The following is an 11901-nucleotide window of genomic DNA, read 5'->3' as shown; positions in this document are numbered from 1 at the left end:
TCTGTGCGAAATGTCATGCAAATCTGTTCAGTCGTTTCCGCGTATTAATTTAATTAAAACTTGTTTAACAGGTGGCAACTCTTCCAAAAAATTAGCCTATAGTCCACTGTAGGTCATAAGCTAGCTGCTTGCAAAATTTCATGCAAATCCGTTCAGACTTTTCCGCGTATAAATTTAATTTAACTTTTACAGCAGGTGGTAACTCATTAAAAAATAGCCTATTNATTTAGTCAGATTAAAATTAATCATAATTAGCTGTAATCAGATTGAATTTAATCTAATTAACTAACTGATTAAAACATCAATCGATTAATGCCAACATTGATTTCACATACATATCCGTATACCAAGTTTCAGTTATCCCCCACAAATATTTCCAGAGATATGTATGTAATATGAAAATTCCAATTTGTATGGGAGGGGCCTTAAGTTACCGGATTTACTTTCAGTCTAAGACCATCCTTCCGAAATCCGTAGTAAGTGTACTAAATTTCGTTCTGATCGGAAAACCGGTTAAGGAAGTAGCCTATTTTTCAATCCAGGTCATAAACCATCTTTGAGCAAAATTTCATTTTCAAACAGGTGGCAATTCTCAAAAAAGTAGCCTATTTTCCAGTCTAGGTCATAAGCTATCTGTGTGCAAACTTTCATGCAAATGAGTTCAGTCATTTACGCGTATTAATTTAATTAATCTTTCCTAATACGTGATAACTCTTAAAATAGTAGCCTATTTTCCAACATACGTCATAAGCTATCTGTGCGAAATGTCATGCAAATCTGTTCAGTCGTTTCCGCGTATTAATTTAATTAAAACTTGTTTAACAGGTGGCAACTCTTCCAAAAAATTAGCCTATAGTCCACTGTAGGTCATAAGCTAGCTGCTTGCAAAATTTCATGCAAATCCGTTCAGACTTTTCCGCGTATAAATTTAATTTAACTTTTACAGCAGGTGGTAACTCATTAAAAAATAGCCTATTAACCAATCTGGCCCATAAGCTATCTGCGTACAAAATTTCATGCAAATCCGTTCAGTCGTTTCCGCGTGATGATTTCCCAAACATCCAAACATACAAACTTTCACATTTATAATATTAGTAAGAAGTGAGATATCATCTTAAACGTAGACTTGGTTGAATAAAATTTTCTTCCAATGAAATGTTTGATGGTTATTATTAGGTCTCGGAATCTCATGCAAATTCATGTTTTTATTGGGCATCTTCAAATCGAAATGGTTAAGTTATCTTTACGAATCATGAGATTTCCTTTAAAATAGCACTCTATAGTTAGCGCATATTTTATAATAAAGGCATGGTTTTGCATATTTTGCAAAGAATACATGTTTTCGCATATTTATTGCGCATATTTTAGTATTTTTTACAATAAATGCATGTCGTTTTTGCATTCTTTTGCTTTTTTGATTTACAACCACCAGAATTTAGTGTGAAATCTCTTGACAAAAAAGTTACCTACATATAATTTTTGTCTCATATATTTATCAGATAATCTTCTCGGATAGCCAAGAGACCAGTAAGTCTCTCTTCTATCCCCTACGAAATTACCCTTATATGGGTCCTGGGACATAGGGACAATTACGGAAACGAGGCAGCGGACGAACTAGCAAGGTGCGGCTCCGTACTGAATGTGTCCTACGCGGTGGACATGGGCGCCTCACTCAGCGAGATAAAAGCAAACATTTCTTAAATTGGTCACTAGAAGGCCAAGAAGAGGTGGAACAATACAGGATTACCCGGCAGTTCTGGATGTCCTACGACCCACTTAAAAACAAAGCACTCTTAGGAATGAGCAAAGAAGGTACATACAAACTTAGTGCAGTGTGCACATAGCACTTTCCCGTTGGTGTACATGCCGAAAGGATTGGATTGCCCTTCAACAGGTTCTTGCGAAGTTAACCCTGGCTCAAAAAAGATACTCGAACACTTCCTGTACGAGTGTCCTGCCCTAGTTATTGTTTTTGTACCCTAAATATATGAGGAAAATATTTTCAATTGCATATTTTACGTGTTTACAGCGCATATTTTTGAATTTTCAGTACATATTATATGCGCATGATTTCGATTTTTTAGTGCATGAGATCCGGAGCCATATTTATAACCAGGGAACGGATTTTTAGGACCTAAAAACCTATAAAAAAGGCAAAATAAAATAACGAAATAGGCTAGAAAAGGCAAAATAAAATAGCGAAATGGGCAGAAAAAGGCACTAAATCGCAAAAAAGGCAAAATAAGGCACTAAAAAAATACGAAAAATAATCAAAAAATACATTTATTTTAGAAATGTTTATTTTACAAGTAGGTTAATTATATGAAAAATTTGAACTTTGAATCTTTGACTATTTTCTTCTTTCGAGTTTTTAACTCAGAAAACTTTAATCCCTTGTTGTAGTAACATTGAACCACAAAATGCATTTTCAAGTTTTCTGGCAGAATTCTCATTCGATTTTCGCGAATAAAAGCCTTGAATGTACTAAACGTGCGCTCGACGTGAGTTGATACAAGTGGCGACAAGTCATTTTAAATCTGAAACGTTATCAGGAATTAGGGTTGCCAGACGTACTGCTTTTGGGAGTAAACGTACTCCTTTTTAGTGCAATGTACTCTCTTGTACTCAAAAAAAAAAAAAATCTGGAAATGTACTCCTTTCTGAGCTTTGTACTTCTTTTGAACTCCTTTTTCCAGCTATTAATATTTTATCATATACAGGGTGTAAAATAATATCTGTTGCACAGTTTTTTTTTTTGAAAAATAAAAGGGGCCTTTATAGATTTTGCGAAACAGTAGTTTATTGTTAATTATCCACAGATTTTACTTCAATTTTATTAATAGGTTTTTAAATTTTAACCTTCATTTGGGTTTACTGGCGGTAAACACTTTGAGAGAAAAGCGCAAGTAAAAAAAGTAGTTATTTTATAGTTTTTAAATTTAACCTTCATTTGGGTTTACTGGCGGTAAACACTTTGAGAGAAAAGCGCAAGTAAAAAAAGTAGTTATTTTATAGTTTTTAAATTTAACCTTCATTTGGGTTTACTGGCGGTAAACACTTTGAGAGAAAAGCGCAAGTAAAAAAAGTAGTTATTTTATAGTTTTTAAATTTAACCTTCATTTGGCTTTGGGAGAAAAGCGCAAGTCTTCGTCGGTTACTTTATTACATATCTTCTGTAACCATAGGCTAATTTCCCCCATTTGGGTCCTTTATACTCCGTCTTTTGTCCAAAAAAAGGCCTCATACTTAGCAATCGAAAAGACTCGAAACTGGTGACTAGGAGGGCATTCATTCGACCAACCCTATACAGGTTTTTTCTTCTTTTTTTATACAAAATCTAAGAAAAAATACACCTGAAAAAGAGGTTCGTGCCGCATGTACTTATCTCCCAACGCTGGCAAATGCAAATCAGGATTAAAATTTGAAAACCAATTAATAAAATTAAAGTAAAATATTTACAAAGTTAACAAAAAAAAACATAAAATCTATAAAGAGCCCTTTTATTTTACAAAAAACCTGTGCGACAGTTATTATTTTGCGCGCTGTACTTTGCCATTCATATTGTGGCAAACACTACTTAGTAAGCAAAGTTAAGTGTGATAGTGAAAAGGTGTAAGCATGGCCTTAGGGGCAGGGCGCTCGGGTATAAAAATCAGAAACATATTAAATTAATTATAAGGCTTAAATTAAAAAAATGACCATACATTCAGGAAGAGTCTGGAATTCTTTTGTAGTTTTTAGTTTTTTAGTTGGGGAAACTTTCCTATAAGAGCGGTCACTGAGAACCGAATTCTACGCAAAAATACTGTGGACGCAAGTGAAAATTGTGACTTTTGGCAATTTTTCTAAGGGGTCCCTGGGGCCCATAGGGGCCCTAGGTGGTCGGGAGTAACATTTTTTTCAATGGCGGTTCATGCCCTCTCCAAAAAGGTCGAAAAAGGTGCCACGTCCACTCCCTCATCGATGACCATCTCTTTAACAACCGTCCCTATTGGAAAGCCAACCCATATAGTTATTTATTTTTCACATTTATGGTTGCTTTGAAAAAAATTTCTAAGATATCTTTGTTTGTTTGTACCTGATTAATGGTAATTTGTAACAATAAATTGCACAAAAAATTAAAAAAAAAAATTGTACTCCTTTTTTATGTCATGTACTGCTTTTTTTCTATCGAGAATCCGTTTTAAAATGTGGCAACCCTATCAGGAATGAGGGCTTTTTCCTTTGCCCTTACAATTAAGGGTAGAAAAGGCAAAAAAGGCAAATATTTATCTTAAAAAAGGTAATCTCAAATGTTTGTTTTTAAATTGATATATTTAAGGGTTTGGGCCTTGGGACGTTTAAACATATTGATGCTCACTTTCGGGAAGATTTACTTGTATTTGATATCTTAGGTTAAATTCAGTATAAATTTTCTCAGTACAAATAATTTCGCGTTCAATCCCGGTTCAACCCAACAACAAAAAATAAAACAACAAACAAAGTTCTTTCTAATAGCGGTCGGCACTCGGCAGGCAATGGTAAATCTCCGAGTGTATTTCTGCCACGAAAAACAGTTCTCATAAAAATACAATCGCTGTTTGGAGTCGGCGTAAAACTGTACGTCTCTCCCCTTTGTGCCACAAATTGGAGGAGAAGCTCTACCAAACACTAATTTTTGTGTAAGGCCGTTATACCACCAATATTAATTGGCAATCAAAAGAAAAAAAAATAGGTGGTTGGCGAGAAGTGGTAACGCTCTGTTTGCTGATTGGCGAACACACGGCTGCTTTTCAAGTAATGCCTTTTTTCATTTCATACTATTTTACACACAATGGCAGCACTATAGTAAAAGTGCAACTAAAAACGCGTCAAAAATTTTTTAGTATAACATTTTTATAGTAATATTTAAGTGGTAAGCAGTGCGCGCTTCCACTCCGCAACGCCTGGGTTCAAACCTTGGTCAAAGCAACATCGCAAAAAATATAGAAGAAAAGGTTTTTTCTTAACAGCGGTCGTCCCTCGGCAGGCAATGGCAAACCTCCGAGTGTATTTCTGTCATGAAAAACAGCTTCTTATAAAAATGCAATCGCCGTTCGGAGTCGACGTAAAACTGTAGGTCCCTCCGCTTTGTGTGACAACATCAAGGCGCACGCCACAAATCGGAGGAGAAGCTCGGCCAAACACTAACATATGTGTAAGCGCCAATCTATTATTATTATTTATTTTATAATGCTAATGTAAACATATTTTTTAATATTTAATACTAATACAAATTAGCGTATTGCAACCCTGAAAGATTGGCGTACTTGCTGTTCGGTTCACTTAGCAAATCGTGCTGGTTGTTCGAGTTCGAAAATTCTCTCACTCCGCGTTGTGCACAACAAAAATTGCACTGTGATTGCCAATCGAAATTGGTAGCATAATTACGGCCTAAGCGCCAATCTATTATTACTAAAGTGACTTATGCCACTTTCAAAGTTACGAAAAATTACTGACATACCAATTTTGTCCGATGTATTTTACTGAAGTCAAGTTTTAAAAAAACACTCTGGTAGTTCACACTTGCCTGGTTATCTGGTTGTGTGTTTATATTTTTTATTCAGTTTACAGCATAAATGTAAATTTTATAGAACATAAAAATAGAAAATGCCACTAAAGTTTCAGAAACTGTAGGTGTTTGCTTATTTTATTAGCCATATAAATAAATGCTCGTAAATGTTGCATCTGCTCGCAGTGAAGTAAGTATTTGAAATCGCAAAAACCAAAACAAGTGAAACAGCTAATTTGTTGACTCCGGGCACGAATTGTGGTTTTTTGCGTTCCTCATGCTTGTTTTGGCATGTTTTGACACATTTTTTACACTTGTAAGAGAGTAACTTATTTTTATGCTCTAATTACCGAAACAGCCCGGAAAGCATGCGGAACAAAGGATTTGTTCGAGCTATGAAATAATTACCGCAATATTGCAGCTTTGTTGCCTTCTTGATGAAATGTTGCTGTTGCACAACTGAAAATATTATGAAATACTGCAGAAATTGTGCAGTAAAAATTTTTATGTTGCTTTTGATTAGCAACTGATTGTCAAAATTGAGTTCCTCGAACGCTTGACGTAGGCAGAGTCGCCCAAATCTTCGCGTAGAATGATGTCCAAAGTTATCTAGATTTTTTTTGAAAAGGTGACTTATGCCACTTTTAAAATAAACGGCTCATATGTAAGTCCATACATTTTAATAGTGCTTTCGTTTCTACCGAAAAAGGTTACCTTCTCTTTGCCCTCTACGCACAAATACTAAGAGGGCAATTAGAAGGAAAATTTTTTGTAGAAACGAAAACGCCATAAGTCAAATTGCAGCGTTAAGTCATGATTTGTATCATAACAAGGTAATTGTTGCGTTCCCTGTTAATAATTACCTCTCGCTTCAAAGGGTTGACTTCTGGTGGCAATAAATCGAGTTCCTGCTGCAATATCATAATCGGATACTTATGATGGAGGTCAAAGTCTTTCTGGTGATTTTTCATAACTGATGGTATTATGCCATTACTGTTAATTCCATTCGTGATTGTGCCATTTGTGTTTGACATATTTATTGGTTTCATAAAAGCCTGCCGCTTAAGTTCATAACTTACGTAATTCTGAAAAGATTTAAGGCAATTATTTATAGCCAATGTTTTACACAAAATCTTCACTTACAGTCCATAAATTATAATCCCAGTTCTCAAATAAACCTTTGAATGTATTTGGCTCATCGTCCTGTCGAATTACTGCTACCGCGGTGGTGGGTCGACGAGCGATAGGCACGGACTCCAGATATTGTTGAACCATTTTCATATATTTATCCTTTTCATAGGTAGAGGCTTGTTTGCCTATCCAAATATACGAAAGTAAGCCAGTGTCTAGGACATAAATAGATTCCGGCGCGAGATCTTTTTGCTCGTACCCAATAACTTCCTGGGCATTGAATTTGCCACGCTGCAACCAAGTCAAAAATAGCTGCGGCTGCAGACGGGACTTTGTCGCATTATTGTTATTGTTGCCTACATAAGAACCATTTTGCGGTGATCCGTTACTAATACTACTACCATTGATCAGAGGCTGCGACATGTATAAGGTGACCGAACGCCAAAATTCTTTAGGCTCCTTACCCTCAACCACCAACGAGCATTCGCCAAGCAGACTGCCAACATTTTTTGCAATCTCACGTGCATCACCCGTCGAGCTTTGGCCACACCACACCCAAACATGGCTCGTTTTTACTACATAGCAATCTCTGGCGCTCATCGAGGTCAAAGGGTATACTTCAACAGCTTTGGAATTGTAGCTAGTGTCGCCATAGATACGCAAAACAAAGTAATCTCGATTTATTAGTGCCAACTCGCTGCTAATATAGTTTATGTTGTTATTGTGATGCGACATGGTCTTTTCACTTTGTAGTATAATTAGCTTGCCATCGAAGATCTGTAAAAAATGTGGTGTTTCATCATATTCAGTCATCTGAACAAACATAGCTTTTTGCTGGAGCTTCTCGAAGGTATTTAAAGCGAAACGCTCACAGTGAGATATGTCATCCGTATTGGCTTCTGACCCACTCCATTGATAGATGATGGTGCTGACGCCCACATTTTGGGCATCGGCAAGACTTGTAGTTGGCAGCTGAGAAAAACAAGGGGTACTTGGACTTTTCGTTTGTTAAATACCACAATGCAATATACTTACCATTACTGTGTATTCGACCACATAACAGTGGTTGGTTAAAAATATAACCGCCTTGGATTGCGGTTTTTCGATCACCCTATCTTTGGTTACATGATAGATCTTTCGTTCGCCAGTTCCGTCATCAATAAGCTGCGTATCCGCGGCCATTTTCGGACGTTGACTGAGTGTGAGCGCATCAAAACGTTTAAATATTTTCGAGACTGGTTTTATTGGGGTTGCAGACTCTGTAGCGTCTGACTGCCAACTTGGAAAGAGTCGTATGAATTCTACTGGTTCATGACCTTGAATCACACGTATAACAGTCGTTGAGTAGGGGTATTTTTTCTGAAAAAAAAACATTAAATCACTTATGCTTCAATAGTTCGCCAATTAAAGTCTACCTTTTTCACAAAAGCCCGTCCATTACCCATAGCGCTAATCTTATCCTGGTGTGGCGCCATATTGCCCACCCATAGCCAAACGCCTTCCAAGCAATCGTCCAAAACATAAGCTGTAGTCGTATCACTTAGGTCTTCTTTTGTCGGTATAGCCACATCCAGCTGATCCAAATGCAGCCGGGTACCACGATAGCCACATTTATAGATCTTCAGTTTGTTGTTGTGGTGTTTGTCGGGTGTTGCCGATATTTGACTTACTACACGTTGACTTAGTGGTAGAAATGAATTCCATTGATTCTTTAACTTTTCCGGCATTGATTGCTCATACCCATCGTCTACAACTGTTACATCGTTGGCATTTACTCCCAACTTTGTTACCCAATCGAGAGCACTGCGTCGTTCAGCTGAACTGCTCGAGCGACCAATCCAAACAAAAGCATTTGACTCTGTTTTTAGCAGCATGATATAATCGGAGCCGAAATAGTCCCACGATATACTGTCCATTTCAATGCAACGCAGCCATTTGCGACCATGAAGTTGATAGAGCCGATTCATAAGTTTTGAACCAACCAAATTGCTTGAAAGAATACTGTAATGGTAAATCATATTCAGTATTAATATGTATATATATAATATCGTTCAGGAAGGAACTTACGTGAAACCCTTTTTGAAATAGGATAAAAAGCGTGCACTCTCGTTACCCTGCGCCTCGCGATATTCAGTAGCTACATTGTTAAAGTATGAGTCCAGCTCTTGGATTTTATGCGCGACATTAGAACGCTTCTGTTCGGATACTTTCTCGCCCAGCCAGAAGTGTATGAAACGATCTAGATACGTGCCAGCCTTGGTTTCACGTGTCTATGTAAACATAAGGAAGTTATACACTTATTTATATGTATGTATGTTTAATAAATATATTGCTTTAGAAGGCTTGTGTAAATGTTTTTACTTACAATTGTATCCTGATTGACGTAAGTGCCCTTTGGTCCAGCTGCGTAGATAATATACGCACAGTCGTCAATGAAATTGCCATATTGGGTTTTAGGCTCAGCTTCCAAACGATCCTCTTCGATTTTCCAAATATGAAAACAAATTGCGTTTTTTGCAATTTTTCGAAAAGATGCGTCCACTTTTATATCAGATATGGAGTTTGAGCAGACTTCCTGGAAATCAATGAAAAAATGAAAATACCGTTTTATAAAGATATATATACATATACATATATACATATAATAAACGAGATTTTTCGTTTTTTTACTCTACTATTACTCAGTTCGGAGATCTTTCAAAGTTACCAACAAAACCCTTTTGACCCTTTTTCGAAACACTAAGAGAGATCTTCTTCTTTTTTATTCCATTATAACTCTCTTGGGAGCAGAAAGCGATGTCTCCCAAAGTGATACATCCAAGTGTGTTATTTTTACTTAATACTAGCAGACCCGGCGAACTTCGTCCCGCCCAAAACTAATTTTTTTATTGAAACATTTGACCCAACGTTTTCGCCACCAATTCACGTTGTGGTCGACATAAGGCATATCCTCCATTGCCGTCTTAAATAACCTGACGAAAGCGTTATGCCTGGAGGACGCCCTTGCGACAACAATGATCAGGTTCTATGGTGAATCGTCCTTGAATCTGTATAGTATAGTTGGAGGCAATTTCCAAACTGGGGAGTATCATTGGCCCACAGAAATCCAATACCTTAATGTCTTACAATTGCAGGTATTCATCAAGAATAGTCTTTATTCTGTTTAGTTGCCGTAAAGCACAGACCGCAATGGTTCTAATGGTTGATTTAACGGTGGTAATTTGACTTTGACGATTTTTAGCAATAACTCGGCTCCAGCGCCACCTTGCGTATCTTTTTATAAGCTTTTATTTAACTTGGTCATCCCGCGCAAATCGCGGAAATTTCCAATCGATTTTAAACTGACTTCCCGACAAGTTAGAGACTTGAAATTTTCAGCATAGTTCCAATCACGATGACAATGCAATTTAAAATATAAATGAATTCCCCATATGGTCCAGGGGTCTTGATTCAAAGGCGGTCAAAAAATAGTAAGATTTATGGCTAACAGAGCGTAATTTGCCAAAGAACGTAAAACCACTATAAAATTGTTAAAGCTGTCGGCGATAGTGTAGCAAAGCTACTTGTGGCAAATTCTGATATCAACCTAGTCTAGATATGAACCTCGCTGTAAGAATTAGAAGACTCCACATGTCGAGACCCCACATGACTCGAACCATCTCTTCGCATGCCCGGAAAACCCGACAACCCTAACGGCCCTGTCCCTGTGGACAGATCCCACAGAAGCTGCACGCTTCCTAGGGTTGCCGTTAGTGGAACTTGACGACAACGACTGAGATACCAACCGATCTGGGCGGGGTTGTTGTAGCCGCTACAACCACAACAACAACAACACGCCATTTCTTTAAATAAAATTAACTGCTGCTATATGTACATATGTATGTTTATACAAACCGTAAGCAAACAACATTTTGCTTGCCAAGTCTTCTGTTCTCTTTCATTGCAAGTTGAATTATTTTAATATCTATTGCAAAATTTTGTACATAAAATAAAATAACACTTTTTAATATACAACGCTTTTATAAATGGACTAAAAATTATAAAATAAAATAATGTAAAAAAAATATTTTTTAAAAACAAGCTTTTATTTAACATGTACAATGAAAGGAATAAAAAAAATAGTGTAACAAAGATTTTTTAGCAAGAAAATTTTGTCAAAACTGCATTAAAACGAATAAAATAAAATAAGTTAAGGTCTCGTTAAAGTTACTAAAAGCCATTTAGTGAAAGGAGTTATTCAAACTCTAATGAAAATTACTAACAATTTGTACTAATTTACTTCGTTTTTAAAAAAGCTTGTCGCGCGAATAGCAATCCGACATTTAAATATCTGCATAGATACATATACATACATACCTAACCAATTATGCATGTACGCTGAATTCGCCGACAAGCTTTTACATCAACGAAGTAAATTAGTAATTTTATTTTGCTATAGTATTGCCCCTATCGTTACCAATACATAAATACCTCGAATATGAGTCAAATAGAATCACAAACACGATTTTGAATAATGACTCGATTACAGCGCCACCTGGCGTTTTAAGTTGTAAATCTAAACTATACAGGGACCTACTCAAACCCACATAAAAGAATTCATTAAAGTCGTTTTGGTCGTTGAGGAGGAGTTCACACACAAACACACGTACCAAAAAATTATATACACCCACCAGAATAAGTATTTTACATACTGACGCTTTTCGACATTTTTTTCCATACAAAAAAAAACTATCACGCATTCGTTATACGGAGAAAATGCGCAACATCATCAGCAAAAAAAAAATTATCAAAAATTAACGGTAGCTTATAGCCACTTAAAACTTGCACTTAACTTTATTATACTGAAATTGAGTGAACTACAAAACTGCATACTAAAAATTTGGTGAAAAGTTTAAAATTTTGGTGAAAGTTTGTCGAATTTTTCTTAATATTGTAAAAACTTTGAAATACTAATTTATATGCCATTTGGTAAAAAATTTATCATGAATAAGATTGCAAATATTAAAAAGAAACACTGTACGGGGACATATTCTGGTGGGTGTATATATTTACAGGCAGGTAAAAGTTTCAATATGTTTGGAAGGCGCCTCGCCCCCTTTTCCAATAGCCCACACTTTTCTCCATGAGCATAGGGTTGATTTCAATACCAAGCTCCAGGACTCCGCAACAAATACTTCCAGAGATATACGGTATGAAAAATTCGATATGTGATATTTGAGGTGTCCAAAATTAAAAACAAA

The 11901-nt window shown here is 36.3% G+C and overlaps 1 protein-coding gene across 1 annotated transcript in view; it reads right to left on the bottom strand.

Annotated features, from left to right (window-relative positions):
* Positions 1–11901, bottom strand: part of qua (villin like protein quail) — a 38380-nt gene that overhangs the window by 4283 nt on the left and 22196 nt on the right. The window contains exons 2-7 of the mRNA XM_017618824.1: positions 9027–9236; positions 8729–8931; positions 8077–8662; positions 7697–8020; positions 6674–7633; positions 6394–6615 (exon numbers count right to left, since the gene is read on the bottom strand). Of these exons, the coding sequence (XP_017474313.1) occupies positions 6394–6615; positions 6674–7633; positions 7697–8020; positions 8077–8662; positions 8729–8931; positions 9027–9236 (2505 nt within the window). The remainder of the gene's footprint in view (positions 1–6393; positions 6616–6673; positions 7634–7696; positions 8021–8076; positions 8663–8728; positions 8932–9026; positions 9237–11901) is intronic.

The sequence above is a fragment of the Rhagoletis zephyria genome, unplaced genomic scaffold, assembly GCF_001687245.7.
Source record: "Rhagoletis zephyria isolate East Lansing unplaced genomic scaffold, Rhagoletis_zephyria_1.1 Rzeph_scaffold_01718, whole genome shotgun sequence".
Taxonomy (NCBI): domain Eukaryota; kingdom Metazoa; phylum Arthropoda; class Insecta; order Diptera; family Tephritidae; genus Rhagoletis; species Rhagoletis zephyria.
Note: the sequence above shows the minus strand (reverse complement) of the source record. Positions and strands in the feature narration are given on the sequence as shown.